Source organism: Malaclemys terrapin, chromosome 3 (assembly GCF_027887155.1).
Source record: "Malaclemys terrapin pileata isolate rMalTer1 chromosome 3, rMalTer1.hap1, whole genome shotgun sequence".
NCBI classification, from domain to species: Eukaryota; Metazoa; Chordata; order Testudines; family Emydidae; genus Malaclemys; species Malaclemys terrapin.
In genome coordinates this window covers 128,937,124-128,953,805 of record NC_071507.1, presented here as the reverse complement: position 1 = coordinate 128,953,805, position 16,682 = coordinate 128,937,124, and the positions used below count along the sequence as shown (strand labels likewise).

General features: G+C 40.9%; 1 protein-coding gene across 2 annotated transcripts in view; it reads right to left on the bottom strand.

The window, feature by feature from the left end:
• PREP (prolyl endopeptidase) overlaps positions 1–16,682 on the bottom strand; it is a 172,450-nt gene that overhangs the window by 51,389 nt on the left and 104,379 nt on the right. For both annotated transcript variants that reach the window (XM_054023548.1, XM_054023550.1), the window contains 2 exons: positions 5,499–5,696; positions 1,294–1,397 (listed from right to left, as the gene is read on the bottom strand). In XM_054023548.1, coding sequence (XP_053879523.1) covers positions 1,294–1,397; positions 5,499–5,696 — 302 coding nt within the window. The remainder of the gene's footprint in view (positions 1–1,293; positions 1,398–5,498; positions 5,697–16,682) is intronic.

The following is a 16,682-nucleotide window of genomic DNA, read 5'->3' as shown; positions in this document are numbered from 1 at the left end:
AAGGCCAGACCTTGCTGCTTTAGATGGAGCAAGTAGTCTAAGATAGCCTACAGGGAAGAACAAACCAGAGAGACACCTCGGTGAGATGCCCATATCAAGAAGCGTTTCCATTTAGCCAGGTAGGTAGCCCGAGTGCACCGTTTCCTACTACCTAGAAAGACCTGATGAACTTGCTCTGACCAGGCCTGCTCCTCCGGGGTCAGCCATCTAACATCTATGCTGTTAGGTGAAGGGAGACGAGGTTTGGGTGGAGCAACCAGCCGTGGTTTTGTGAGATCAGGTCTGGATGGAGTGGGAGTGGAAGAGGGAATGCTATTGAAAGATCCAGTAGCATGCTAAACTAGCACTGGTGTGGCCACACCAGGGCTATGAGAATAACTCTCACTTTGTCCTGCTTGATTTTCAGGAGGACCTTGTGAACAAGAGGGACCAGGGAAAAAGCGTAGAGCAGGGGTCCTGACCAGGGGAGCAGAAAGGTGTCAGACGGGGAGTCCAAACTGTGCCCGCAAAGCGAGCAAAACTGATTGCACTTCCTGTTTTGCTTGGTCGTGAACAGGTCTACCTGGGGAGACCCCCACCTTTGAGGGATGAACCTGCCAATTTCCAGGTGAAGGGACCACCTCCAGGTGAAGGGAAAAGGATCTTCTGAGGTTATCTGCCAGTACATTCCGGGCTCCTGGGAGATATGTTGCCTCCAGGTAGATGGAGTGTTTCATGCAGAATTCCCACAGATGGATGTCCTCCTGACACAAGGCAGAGGATCGAGTACCTCCCTGTTTCCTGATACAGAACATGGCCGTGGTATTGTCTGTGAGAACTTGCACCACCTTGCCTGAGATCTGAGGGAGGAACACTTGGCAAGCTAAACATACAGCCCTGAATTCCCTGACCAATAGGCCCTGCGTCCTGAGACAGTCGAGGTGGGCTCCCCAATCTACATCTGATGCATCCGAGACTAGGGAGACTGATGGCTGAGGGGCAACAAAGGTACCCCCATCATTACTGACCCTGGGTCCTTCCACCAATCCAGACAGGTGAGGACCAGGGTAGGAATAGTGAGCACTGAGTCCAAGTGGTGTCTGTTTGGGGAGTAAAATGACACTAGCCATGGCTTCAATGACACTTACCCAAGAAAAGCCCATTAGTCCTGCCTCAAAACTCTACAACCTCTGATATTGAAAATTACACAGGAGTTGCTTGAAAGAGATTTTACTTTCATTTAACTGCAGCTTTTGTTAGCCTGCTTCACAAGTGATTAAAACAATGTAGAAAAATTCATGTTTTTGTTATTACCTGAACTGTCTGATAAACCGAAGGATCAAATCCTTTCACAGTCACCTCCCGGAAAACTCTTGGCTCCAGTTCTTCTTTCGTCAGATCACAGTGATAAATAATACCTGAAACAGAAGTCAAATTTGTCAATTAAGTGCACATACATCATTAAAAAGACATTGGATTAAAAAACATGAAAGACTGTAACGATCGCAAAGTTAACCCAGTAGGGTAAAGAAGCAGCCTTGATACATTCTTAAATTTAATAATTGACATGCACTTCTTCACTGAAGAATGCAGAGCCTTTCTATATGCAAAGAAAAATTATCGCTGCCCATACTAAGCATGCGAAGTTAGAATTCTCACAACCAACTAAATACAAGGGGGAAAAAAATTAAGCTGCTTTGCATTTACTAAGAATGATAAATCCAACAGAATTCAGATAATGGAAAGATTTAGGAGTCTACTTGGAAATGTGATGGGTTAATACAGATTATACCAATGTAGCTGAACAGAATTTAGTCTAATATGTTCACTTAGGGCCTGATCCTGCAAACACTTAAACATGTGAATAATTTTACTCATTTGAGTATGCTCAATGAAATCAGTGGGATTACTCATATGAGTAACATTATTCACGTGCTTAAGCACATGACCATGATGAAGCTGGTAGACAAACTCGTTTTTAAAGGTGTGATTGAGGCAAAGCCGCATTGCCCCTGAGGGAATGGAGGCACTCTGCTCAGGGAAGCAGAAGGCCTTCTGGAACATCCATCACCCACTGACAGCATACCTGCTGAAACACCCCTTTGTGGGGAGCACCTCTCTATCCTCTGCACATTTATGGAGTGGACAGAGCCATGCACCCATTTCCTCTTTACCGAGCCCTTCCCATAGGAGAATAGGGAGGAAAAGTCACTGTGCACCTGTGGAAGGGCCAGGCAGGATCTGGATTTTAGACTGTAATTTTCTTTTCTAGGATTCAATCCTGCAAATACTTAACCATGTGTTTAAATTCTCTGCCCCCATTTTGTTCTCTAAAATTCCTGATAAAGATACGTTCTTCCCCAATGGTCTCCAAGGTGGTCAGTTGGTAGGAAAAGATAAGGACAGTCTTGTGGCCAAAGAACTGGACTGCAATGCAAGAGATCAGGGTTCAATTCCCAAACTTCCTGTGCGGTCTTGGACAATCACTTTGTCTCTCTGTGCCTTTGTTCCTCAGATGTAAAACTGGGATTATAGTGCTTCTCTCTAACCCTGTGTCTTGTCTATTCATATTGTATGCTCATCAGGACAGAGTCTTAACATATGTTTGTACAGTCCCTATCACAACAGGGCCTCAGACTTGGTTGGGAATCCTAGTATGATACAAATAAACAATTTCAACAGCCAGCAGTCAATATCCTTAAGATAGGCTTGCAGGACCTAGAGGATCATTCTGTCAAAAATCTGGAAAAAATTCAGGATCGGTGACAAACCTAGGATAGGGCTTTTTCTGATCAAGTGGAGCCCTGCCCTTTCAAATTTAGATAAATTAAGATTAAAGAGGAAAACACAGTGTGAGGGTGATGGAGTGAGAGAACAAGATTTAGATTCTGTTTACTGGATTTTATGGAAGTACCAAAATTTACCACTTTTTTTTTTTTTTTTTAAATGATTTCTTCTCTCTAATAGGTACAATACCATCACCATTAAGAGAAACACTCAGTGTCAGAGTATAAACAGCAGAGGAGCTGAGTGCAATTGTAGTAGAGAGCCAGTAAGTGGAACAAAAGTAAGGTCAGCCCAAATTGCCCGTCTATCTGTATACTGACTGACTTGACAACATTGCCAAAAATAAGATGCACATAGCCAGCTTGCAGATTCTCTTGGCTGCTCTCAGCACAGTACATTAATACAAAGTGAGTTTGTATCTAACAAACATTCAGTACTAGATCTCCTTACCTATCAGCAAAGAGGAAATAATAGAAGACTTAATTATATCAGATGATTAAGGACAGAAATCTATGATTTAAGTAGCAGTAAGAAAATCTATTTCTTAACCCAAGTTGCTCCTCAGTACATCGTACTGTATTAACATGTAGTAGAAGCAGTAAAAAAGCAGGGACCATTTAAACAGCAGGGAGCTCAGAAAAGGAAAAGCAGCAAGAAATCTACCCCCTCCCTTAAATTATATAATTTGCTTACAAACCCCCAAACTAGCAATATTTGTCTCCTAGTCTCTCTGGCTATTACTATGAACAGTTTTGCACCTACTCTGAACCCTTTTATTATACATTGGGACAAAAGGGCTGTTTATTTCACAAGGTAACTCCGGCCTCTTGCAGAAATAACTGGACACATGGTTTTGCTTGAAAGAAGCATACAGGCCTTTTGGGACTTTTGCTTTTATCAACACTTAGGATGAGTCATTCCATTCTGCACTCATCATCCTTCCCCATCTTATCCAGCAATTATTTAGTTTACATAGCTAAGCCTTTATGCACAGCCTTGTTCTGCAGTCTGTTGAGGTAACTTCAAGATTTTACTTGCATGATCTTTCTGGTTGAAACTGGTGGGGTTTTTCCTTTCTGGCTCCACACTCAATTATCAACATTCCCAACACCGCCACTCATGTTGAGAGCATATATTCAGATCAGTTCCAATCTGGATACATAGTCTTCCCTGCCTCTCTTTTTATGCTTGAAACTGAGAAAAAAAAAAAAAAAAAACTTATTTTAAGAAAATATTTTATGTTTTGTAGATTAATTTTCTTACTCTAGTGTAAAATGTAGGGAGAGTTTGGATGACAAAATGAAAAGGGTACTTTTCAGGGTATTAGGAGTCGGTTAAGTCCACTTTGACAGTAATCCCATCCAAACAAGCCATGTTCCGTCACAGATATTTCGGGGTTTTTTTTTAAATTAAAACGCCAGTGCATGACTTCCTCCCAGGCTAATGAACACCACTCCCTCCCAAACAACTGCATGCACATTATCTTCTATTGCAGCACATGAATTGTCTGTGTGAAAGTTATACTTCATGGTTAAAATTTGGCATCTATAGCAAGGACCACTTACAGAAAAAATATAGTTTAAGTTTGGAAACTAAGACCTCCATGATCAGTTTTTAGCCAGTATGTTTGCCTTTAGAATGCATCAGTATTTTTCTAGGGACCTTGGTTCTCCCCCTTCCACCTATTTTACTAATCCAGGGATTAACTTCTGCTTGACTTTTGGGTAATCAAGAAAACTCAGTAACAACAGAATGTGTGTGGCTGCATGATGTGTTTATCACTCCGTGGACACTGTTAAATTAATTTGTTTGCATAGGGCCTGGTTTACTGAGCACCCATAGCTCTCTTTTCAGTCAATGAGAGTTATGTGTTCTCAATACCTCTGAAAGCCAGGACTCTAGACAGTGACTGGAGGGTCTCCGTAGCACAGTGGAGTGTAGGGCCTGTCACACACAAACTGTTTTTGGAATAAGTTCTGTGTGGCCAACTGTAAACTGCCACTAGTGAGAGAAAATCAGAATGCCACTGAGTGCGCCAATGTATTACTTCAACAGGAACTGCAGAGCAGAAACTGGGATAAATGCAAAATTATGAATTTTAACCATTTCTCCAGATGCAACTACTTGATATTTTGTTATTCAGAAGAAAGAAGTTTGGGTCAGTAGCACGTCATGGACCATACAAAGTAGAAGCTTGCTCTTCTATATATGATGGGAAAGCACACCCTTGTTTTAGCATCAAACTGTTCATTTTCTGGGCTGCACTAATGACCTAATTTTCAGAGACAGTTTATTAAGTATCTGTGGGCTGGTCAAAAGGTATTATCTGGCCCACTTTTACATGATCATGCAGCTCTGCTCAAAGCACATTCGTACAGCCTCTAATCGGTGCTATGAAAGCAACATCAATTTCCTTCTTTAGGAGGACAGAATGAGCAAGAAGTTGCAATCTTCCATAGAACTCTTTGTAATATTCAGTCATTTCTGAACCCAGATCTCCAACGTATTAACTCACTGTAGATCCATGAGATCCAAGAGTCTTCTCCATTAATATATTTTAAATGCACAGTCCAAACAACTACACACTATTTAGGGGAAAGCACCTTTTTCTATGTCTCTAAAGATCATACCGAAATTCAATCTCATTATGTGTACAGTACCTCCTAAATTAAAGATCCATTGGGCAGGTCCCCTGTAAAAGGGGTAACACCTGAGGAAATAAACAACCTTACCTGGAGATAAAAAGGACATAAACTGATAAAATATTTGTGTGTCCTTTTTTCGGCCACTATAACCCACAATGCTGCCGACTTCCAAAGGAAAAGTCTTGAGATGTGTGCCAGTGGCTAGATCATGAAGTTGTAGAACATTCTTCACATCATGCAGGTAACACAAAACCAGGAAGTTGGACCTAACACAAGCAACCCATTCTGTAAAAGGGGTAAAAGAAAAAAAAAGTAAAGTGAAACAAAATCCTGAAACTACTGTGGGAATGAAATAATTAAATATAACTAACCTTAAAAATTGCTTTAAACACACACACACACAAAACCTCTTATGGCATATATCTGATTAAAATTCTGTAAGCTTCAAAGTTTCCTTGCAGCTGTGAAAATAAACAGTTCTTCAAAATATCAGCAAAAGTTATATATAAATATGAAAGACAAGATGCCAGGAAAGAGCTGTAATATTCATAAGACTTACATTCTAACAAATACTTTTTCAAACCCCATGCAATTAATGTACACAAACTAAAAGATTTTTCTATATCAGTGTTTAATGGTTCATGTTGCTATTGTATGTCCAGTGTTTCAAAGCTATATTGACAAAATCTACAATTTTTTCTTCATGAAAGGGTAATCTTTCTGTCAAAAAGATATCAGGGAAATTATCTATGGAAGCATACGAGACTGAAAACTAAACCATAGCTTTTGTGCACAAAATTTATGAGAATGATAAGGCGAACAGCCGTGTACAGTACATTGCCATTTTTGTACCTTTTAAAGGATTCAGTAGACTATTCTTATGAATAAGAACTACTCCAATGTGATTAAGGATGCCTAATGGAATCCATGGAGTCCCAAGCTAGTGTTCTGAGAACACTAAAGTTATGAAGTTAAGACAAAGATTATATACTTCTTTTTCAGATGATTAATACTTAATATTGAAAAGTACTAAGCCTTTAAGTATGAAGAGAAGCTATTTTGAAGTATACAGATTAAAGGACAAGAGCTAATTTTTAGTTAATGCTGTTACTTTGATATTAGTTAAAATATACCAAGCAATGTTGTTGGAAAAAGAAAAAAACTTAAGCATTTAGACACAAAGAAATATAAATATTCACACACCTTCACACTTCATATAATCTCTTAAAATGTACAAGTGTAAAATATTACATTGCAGATTGAAAAAAAACAACAACGTTAACTCTGCCCCTTCCAATGAGTCTAATCATGAACCAGAAATCCTCTTACAACTATCCAGCATACATCACCTACATTTCCAACCTGAGCTACAAACCTTCACAAATCCTCACTGAACTGCAATACGTAACTAACACACCACACTGCAGTTCATTCACCTCTTATGGGGACATACACAGACTGCTTATATGTACTGGCTTTCAGATTGTAACTTCTCAGAGGCAAGGACTGTCATTTATCATGGTTGTACAGTGCATATCACGAGTACCAACCTGGTTGAGGCCTCTAGATATCATCAGAATATAAAAGCTAATTTCCGAGCAAGCATGTGTGTGTCGTTTCTTTTAATCTAATATAAGGCCAGTACAGAGTTTAGGACTTCCCAGATAGGGAAGACAGCTGGGCAGGAACCGAATTTTCATCTCACGGAAAATTTTGCATTTCTGAAAGAATTTTCACTCTAAATTGGAACAAAATCAGAAATGCAAAATTTTCCACAGGATGGAAATTTTGAAACATTCAGTTTCAGAAGAACCTAAATGGAATTTTCTAACATTTCTGGGCTGGTAAGCCTGCAGAATGATTTGATTTAATTGAATCAGCATTTTCTGACAGAAAACTGGTCTGTCGGAAAAATCTTTGACCAGCTCTATCCCTAAGGTACCTGATTCTACCCTACCACGCCCTATCCTGGGAAGCTTATGAGCTCTTTATGGTGCCAGTTTTCACATCGCATATTATCATGTGGCATTCACCTGGGTACTTGGATGCTCTGCCTTAACTTACAGATTAGATGTTGCTTGGTGCACACCATTCTTAGTATGTCCTAAAATGCCTGGGGTTTCTCTCATGCCATAGGCTTTAGATCCCTATTAACCACATAATAAGCCTTTCTTTATTAACTTACACATAAGGGAAAAATTCAGCTTATAGAAAACTGCTTCTCGCTAAGTATTTCTGTCATTTAGGAAAAGGGTTACTTAGCTGGCAACTAACAAACATTTTCACTTACTCACAGTTGTTCCTTTGCCAAGTCAACTTCCTCAACCAAATTTTGACAAAATGGATACAGAGGTAAAGGATAAGAAAGGAGATTAGGGGAAAATATAAAATAAGTTCTCCTTTCTCTTGCCAGGTGATAAGTGGGTAACAATTCTTGTCTTCTTCGGGCCAAAACTGTGGCTTCTTTCCCTGGCAGGAAGAGAACGTGGTCCATTTGGATCAGGTTGGAGGGCTGGATCACAGCCAAGGTCCAACTGTTGGACAAAGTTTTCTCCTGGCTCCTGGTTGCAAGAAACTGCAGATGCCATTAAATGAGCAAAGACTAGACCTAGGATTGCCTAAGGGTATGTTGTTACACTAAGTAACATCATGACCAATAGTTTTTGCACCTACAGTAGAACCTCAGAGTTAAGAGTTACGAACTGACCAGTCAACCACACACCACATTTGGAACTGGAAGTACGCAATCAGACAGCAGCAGACACAAAAAAACAAACGCAAATACAATACAATACTGTGTTAAACGTAAACTAGTAAAAAAAGGGAAAGCAGCATTTTTCTTCTGCATATTATAGTTTCAAAGTTGTATTAAGTCAATGTTCAGTTGTAAACTTTTGAAAGAACAGCCATAACTTTTTGTTCAGAGTTACGAACATTTCATAGTTATGGACAACCTCCATTCCCAAGGTGTTTGTAATTCAGATTCTACTGTATAACTAGAAATAGAAAACAAAGAAAATCAACACAGAAACAAAGCAAGCAAAACAAAACTGACCAAAATATGACAAAGACCCATCTTACAGGTTGCCCTCGGTTTTAAACTCTTTATGGGAATTCAGGGTTTCCCCAACCGTCTTTTTAAACCAACTAGAGCAAAGCTGAACACAGACTAAAAACATGTTTGCACATCCAATTTTCAGAACAAAAGTTCCAGGATATGTTATGTTCTTCCTCGTCATCATAATTTTAGATAAGGATAACAAACTCTCAGAATTGTAGATCAAAACTAATTTGTCCATAAAGCCTTAACTTCTTTAACTGTTTCTTTTCCTTATATAGGTCAGATCTGTCCTTCCACCATTGTGACACCCTGGCTTCTGCTCACCTTTGAATCCTAATGACCATACAGAGTCATCACCTTCCCCTCACCCTCTTTCCTGAAGGGCCAATGAAAATTTGACACTAGTTTAAAATTTTTAGTTATGTTATTTTAAACATTACATATGCAACTCAAGCGATTGACCCATTTTCTTCAGATTTTTGGGGAAAAAATTCTCCTGTTCTTTTAACGTAAACCTGGCAACTTTCAGGCCAAACCCAAACCCAGACACTTTATACTGGAATACTAACTGGAATTTTAATCATGGAGCCATGACCTGGTATAACAAGATACTGTAATAGATAAGTATGGCACCCTTTATAAAATAGTAGTTGCTATGGTGTGGAATAAATCTTATACGTGAGGACGGATAAAGAAATATAGATTTACATTTTAATTTCTTACATCTTATTATGCATTTCAAGTTATAACATCATACCTAGCTCTAACTAAAATAAGAAATTCGACATTATTATTACATAGCCTCTTTTTATATGGTTCCTACGTACAATAGGCAGTTTTATTCAAACTGTAGAATCTGCAAGATGCCAAAGTTCAAGTTGGTTTTAGTTCATTTTAGAACTTTGGTTTATTAATAAAAATATGAACAAGAAAAAAGCATAAATGCAATAATGGCAATATTCTACTTCTGGCAACACAAATAATTGTCAGGCAATACAAATATGGGCTGCGGAAGTGCAATTTGTGTTCCCAGTAGACCATGTACTTCTATAACTAGAAAATTCTCAAATTTTATATTAAAAATGTTCTGCATCTTAAAGCTGTATAAGATGATATATAAAGAGCTACACAGATTAATCTCAGAATTGGGTACAACCCATAACATGCATGCAAAAATATTTATTTAGTCTTTTCTTTGTGAAAATACTCACTCCCCATCAAAAATATCAAGCAAAAGTTCTCCATTTTAAAATACAGTTGTGACAATCACTGATTCCTCACTGATTAGTTGGCTACACAATGTAATTTGATGGATCTTTTCAATACAGGTTAAAATTAATTAGATATTTTCACGTCCACCAAATTTCCCTTTTAAGGGGGGGGAGGGGGAAAAGATAGCTCAGTGGCTTGAGCATTGGCCTGCTAAACCCAGGGTTGTGAGTTCAATCCTTGAGGGGGCCATTTAGGGATCTGGGGGGAAAAAATCTGTCTGGGGATTGGTCCTGCTTTGAGTAGGGAGTTGGACTAGATGACCTCCTGAGGTCCCTTCCAAACCTGACATTCTATTTCAATTTTTCAGGGCAAAGGCATCTAATTTCCACTGATACCTCTTACAAATACTATGGAGCATGCTTTGAAGGTGGTGATATTACCTCTTATTCATCCCTTTAGTACATTATGTGGTTATAAATAATCTCCACAAGGTGGAGAAAACAGATGACAAGATGAGGGGGGAGGGAAAGAGTATTTTCAAAAGTGCCTGAGGAGCATAAGTCCCATGGAAAGTCAATTGGACTTATACTCATAAATGCATAGGGCACTTTTGAAAGTCTCCCCCATAATATATTTTCAGAAAATAAATACTAGTATGGGCTATACAGGTACAGAAAGAGAAAAAAATTGAACCAGACTTAAAAGAACAGTAAAGAACCTACATCTAAGTAAAGTGCTAAATTATCAAACTAAAATAATGCTGAAATTGTTAATAATAACCATTTCTCTATATAAAACCATGAACTGAATTTCTCTGTACCCTAATCTCTGTTTTGAGAATCGGAGACACAAGACACTATTGTACTTTGTAGTCAAGCCCACAACCTCACCTCCTTTGCTGACACTCCAAGCACATATCCAGAATGCTTTAACTGGTTTCTTTCCACCTCAAGGAAACTTCTAGAGTCTAGACTGTATATCCAGAAAGTTTCCTTTTTAACCAATATGTAGCCATCATAATATTCTCTGGCACATATTTATTAACATTCACACAAACTACTGTATATGTTACAGCTAAAAGAAAAAGATGATGCCCGTTATGGACTTCTTAAACAAACCCATACAAACCACATTTTATAACGCTGGTGCAAATGGTTAAAGAACTGAATTTGCTGTTATGATACTGAATGCTGTTTTCCTTGGATGAAATTCTCGCGAAGTGCCAAGTTGTGTTTTCAAGGCCCCCCGGCCCACTTTGGGGGTGGGAATGGTTACACAAGGTGAGGGGACTACTGGAGGTGAGCTGTAAGAATGGCTACACAATATTAAATTCTGCAGAGATAGTGACTCAAAGCCACTACAGAGAGAGCACAGAGGAGCTGTGTTGCAACTCTACACACTGCTTGTACATTGGGGTTTGTGTGGATTTTGTTAAAACCAATCTACAAGGGGTTTTCAGCACTGAGCTGTTTTTTTCTAGGCTTTGGAGAGAGGCTTAGAGTAAAATTTTAGTCATGAATAATGCCTGGGAGCTCAGAAATGTGTCAACAGTTCCAGTTTAGGAGAGATTGTCCAGACCATATTTTTATAAATATGTGTTAATATTTAAAAAAAAAGTCCCTTTAGTACAATGGATTTCACTGGGGTCAAGGATGTGTCTCTGTTCCATCAACAAAATTTCCCTCCTAATAATTTTAATATGGTTTTAGGTGCAGTATGTTGAATTCCTTCATGTCAAAAATCCATCCTGAAAACTTAAGGTACTGAAATTAGTGCTGACCCTTTATTTTTTCAGTGCTAGACACATCATGTCAAGCAATCCAACTGTACAGATGCATATTGACATTCTTATGCTGAAACACTGATGGAGGAGAAAAGAGAACCAAAATGAAGACAAGATCCATGTGCAAATAATTCCTAAGAGGAAACATCAAACTCACTTCCTGAGCAAGCACATGCGTCAACCCCATTAATAAGGGGAACATTTCGATGGAGCTTCAAAGCTTGAGTTGAAAGACAGCTGCTAATGTGCAATTTTCCTTTCTTCTGCCATGTGAGTTAGTCCACGTTTCAGAGTCACAGTCACGTTTGTAGAACTCATAGAAAATAGCACTTTCCCCCCACTACAATAAACCTAGAGTTATTTATGTGTAGGAAGACCTGCAAAGACAATATTAACAGTTTACAGAATAAAGCATTACTCAATTGTAGATTTATATTATAAGTGGCCCTATCTAACAAACACATAAAAAGGAGGCAAAGGACACCCTAAAATAAGATCCCAACACATTTAAGGTCAGTTGCAAAACTCCCACTGGCTTCAACAAGGCTAAGATTGTACACCTCCTCTCAGACAACCCATATTGCCATACATGCATGAGTAGGGTGACCAGACAGCAAGTGTGAAAAAATAAGAAAAAGACCCAAAAATCAGGACTGTCCCTATAAAATCGGGACATCTGGTCACCCTATATGTGAGAGAGGAAAAAAGTGCAAAGTTGTTCTGAAGCTGCAAACATTGGGGAACTAAGCCTCTCAAGAAACCCAGGGCTATACCTTGCTCAATCATGACTGGTGCGGGTTTGCCATGGTATCTTTTGAGAAAAAAGCCATGACGGACCTGTGGTAGCCCTGGTCATGAAAAGTCAGACAAAGATTTCAGTCAAAGATGTGCTTCTGGACTAGAACATCTCCTGTCTGAGGCTCATGGACTGTCTCTTGGCCTGAGCATGCTCTGGTTGTGTGAGCATCTCAAAGGCAGCTCAGAGTTGTTGCTAGGAAACTCTGGGGATAATCCACACCCCCAACTACTAAATGGTTTCTATACAAGCTCACCAATCTGGTCCTTTGGGTAGCTGCCAATTCCCTGCTCCCAACTAGCCTTCTGTGCAATTCACAGTGTATTTTCTTAAGGCTCTAAACAAAGTTTGTGCAACTGTTCCTCAAGAATATTCATGCATCCATTCACTCATCCACTTTCAATTTGCATGCAAAACTCTCCAGCGTAAAAAGTCATGGATATTTTTAAAGACAACATGAAAGTAATGGAATGCATAAGTCTCCTGATAGTTGGAATAAACATATAGTTATTACTCACAGAGATAACAATCCCTTCTCATCAGGATCAACAATTTTGTGACCCTGATTCCAAAGTTTGATTTTGTTCTGACCTAGTTTTGCTATAATCTTACTTTTATTGGAATATATTTGATTATAGAGTTTTTAGTTTTCAGATCTTGTCTCTCCATTGCAATGCACTATATACTTAAAAGCATTGAACAAGTAAGCTCTGCAAGAATGTACAAACTTTTTGACACATTGCACTTAAGTTTTATATTGATTGGGCAATGCCCAGAGGTTTGGAAGGGTGCTTTATAGTGAATTTAAATAAAAAATGCAATTAGAAATCTGTGTTATACCAACAGCAAAATAATGACAGAAAGGTTATTTTATTACCAAACTTTGCCATAAAAAAGATGCCTACAGGGCAAGGCTTAGGTATTTATAATGTTAGCAGGCTCCAAATCTGAAGCTTAAAACTGAGAAAAAAAGTGATAAGATAAATAACATTTTGCACTTGTATATAACCTTCTACATGAGGGAATAAAAGTACTTTAAAATACTGAATTAAGGCTTACAAGACCTTGTGAGGTAGGGAAGTGTTGCTATTCTCATTTTGGAGAGGGGAAATTGAGGCACAAAGCGGTTAACCGAGTTGCTTAAGGTCACTTAAGTCTGTGACAGCCAGGAACATAAAACTCATCTTTGAGTCCTAAGTCTTAAATTACTACGTAAAAATAACACCTTTTTACTCAATAGACCCATTCAATATTGCTATTCAGAGTCTGTCAGAGTTATAGGGTAGCTCAGGGGTGGGCAAACTTTTGGCCTGAAAGCCACATCTGGGTATAGAAATTGTATGGCGGGCCATGAATGCTCATGAAATTGGGGTTGGGGTGTGAGAGGGGGTGAGGGCTCTGGCTGGGGATGCTGGCTCTCGGGTGGGGTATTCAGGATGTGGGAGGAAGCTCCAGGCTGGGGCAGGGGATGTGTGGGTTGAGGGCTCCGGCTGGGGGTGCGGGTTCTGGGGTGGGGCTGGGAATGAGGGGTTTGGGGTGAAGGAGAGTGCTCTGGGCTGGGATCGAGGAGTTCAGAGGGCGGGAGGGGGATTGGGCCTGGGGCAGAGGGTTAGGGTGCAGGGGCAGGGTAGCTCAGGGGTGCAGGCTCCAGGCAGGCTCCCAGAAGCAACGGCACGTCCACCCTCCGGCTCCTACGTGGACGGGTGGCCAGGTGGCTGAGCTGCATGCTGCCCTGTCCGTAGGTGCTGCCCCTGTAGCTCCCATTGGCCATGGTTCCCAGCCAATGGGAGCTGCAGGGATGGCGCTTGGGCCAGGGGCAGTGTGCAGAGCCCCCGGCTGCCCCTACACGTAGGAGCTGGAGGGGAGACATGCCGCTGCTTCTGGGAGCCGTGTGGAGCAGCCCCAGACCCTGCTCCCCTGCTGAAGCGGGGCAAGCCCCAGACCCCACTCCCCAACGGGAGCTCGAGGGCTGGATTAAAATGGCTGGCGGGCCAGATCTGGCCTGCAGGCTGTAGTTTGCCCTACCCTAGACTTGCTGCACCTCTGTCCCCTCTCTAGTTTTCCAGATTGCAGCCCCACAGGTATCAGGCCCCATGACTTTTACCTCTCTTTGAGGTGGAACCATGCAATTCTTCCACTTTTAGACCAGGTGCTGGGCTACAGTATCTTGTGTGCTGACTGTGTTTGCCCAGCAACTCTGTGTGAGTCTGGTCCTTACCTTCAGGAATCTGCAACCAGTAGATTACAATGACTCAAAACAGCCTTCTTAAAACAAAAGTATTGTTTATCTAACGATAGGAACTAAGCATACATAAGAGAATAAGGCTTTTTAAAACAGCAAAAGGCCTGTCTTATCCCACAGCTTAAGTCTTGCTCCAGACCCCTAACCTTTGGGGAGATGGTCTCCCCCAAAATTTGTCTATGTCTCACTCTTAACCATTCCAGGATGCTTTGAACTCCTCCTTCCCCCGAAGACTGAGTAACTCCGAGGGAGACATGGTTGGCAAGCCTAGCAAGGGGTCAAACCAGAGCACCAATGTGAACAGCTCTTGCACAGTCTCAAGTGTTTGCTGTGAACGGTATATCAGGAACCCCCTTTGCCTTTCTGGGGTCATTTCCTGACTGCCCTGCTATTGAATTAACTCAATATATGCATACAACAAACACCACAATCCCAGGTCAAGATATAAATTTAGAAATCATTACAGCTAACTCCAAACTCAGAGTCCTATCTATTCACTTTAAATGACTGCTCTTTATTCTTGGTACCCCTGCAAAGCCAATATATCGATCTATGACTGAATGAACAGAAGGCTCTATTCTAGTTTGTGCATTACCAAAATAATTCTTTACTTAGTTTCAATCAGTTACACCTGAATAGAATTGCCAACTTTCTAATGGCTTGTAACCCGACCCCTGAGGCCCTGCCCCTTCGCCACCTCCTCCCGAAGGCCCTGCCCTTTCTCTGCTTCTTCCCCCAAGGTCCCACCCCTTCTCCACCTCTTCCCCCAAGGCTCCACCTCTTCCCCTAAGGCTCCACCCCCATCAGTCACTCCTCTCCCCACCTTCCCCCATTGCTTGCTGGATCATCTCAAGGAGCCTATCTGCAGGTAGGAGGTGGCCCTGGCTGAGCCGGGACTGGTGCAGGTTAATGACCTGGCACCTCCAATGACCCTGCAGTAGCCTGACTTTTGGTTTGGGTGCCATTTAGGGTTGCCAGGTTCCCTAAATGCCTGGACTTTCCCATCGAAAACCTGGCACCTGGCAATCCTAAATGGTACCCGGACACAGAAGCCAAAAAATGGACTGCCCGGTTTAAAACACAGATGGGTGGCAACCCTACACCTGAAGCCAGCAGTATCACATAGATGTAACTGAGGGCCTAATCTCCCATTATTCATAGTGAAGATGCACATGATGGAATGAATCTTGCTTTTCTCTCTCAGTGCATGGTGAATTTCTGCAAGGCGATCAGTAAAGGGGAGGAGGGAGAAACAAAACAACCAAACAACCACCATTGTTTCACCTGTAAACAAGCACATCTGATTCAGTATCACTGGCAACTAATAAAACATGGAGCCCTATGGAAATGTTTTTAAAGTAACTCTACTCTCTCTTTTGAGTTGCAATGTATAACTACATTGGAAGCTTACTAAAATCGGCTTCTTACAGCCTTTGCTTAGGGGCCAATAACTGGGCCCCAGGCGAGGTCCAAAAGGGAGGAATCCTCCTCTGCACATTCCAGAGGGGAAGTGAAGCCATTTCACAACTTGTGCTCCGGACTAAGGGTTGAAATACATTCTGTGGCTTTATTGTCTAATCTCCTTTTCTCTGCTGCTGGAGAAATGCCAAATGCCTAGGCAGTGTGACTCTTTCCTCCAACAATCCCTTGTATGACAGGTGCAGGGAGGCCCTATGAGCACAGCTAAATTCAACAGGATTTTGACAAAAATCAAGAATATCGCCCTAGGAAAATGAACAATACTTTGTCAAAAGGATAGCGTGAAACTCCTGCAGTCAAGCATTCAGGGGGGAAAACTAGTGATATGTAGGGTCTAGAGAAGAAAAAAATAATGTCAACCAGTGAAAATTCGTATTTTTATCTTTCCCCCATGTCTCACTATACCATTGTCAGTCCCCAGCAGTAAAAATCTAGCATAACCTGCTTCAATGGCATATTCTGTCTTCCTATCTGTTCTTACATTACCCATCATAATGGGGTCATGATCCTACATAGGGCCTTTGGGAGCTATCACAATATATTTGAATATAGGCACTAAAAAAAATACTTTTGGAGGTGGCCACACTGGTAGCAAGGGAACATTAATTCCTTTCCCCCCCAAATATAGAAGACACCAAACTGAAGGATGTATGGCCTTGGGGGGAGAGGCAGTGTAGGGGTGGAGCCTTGAGGGAAGA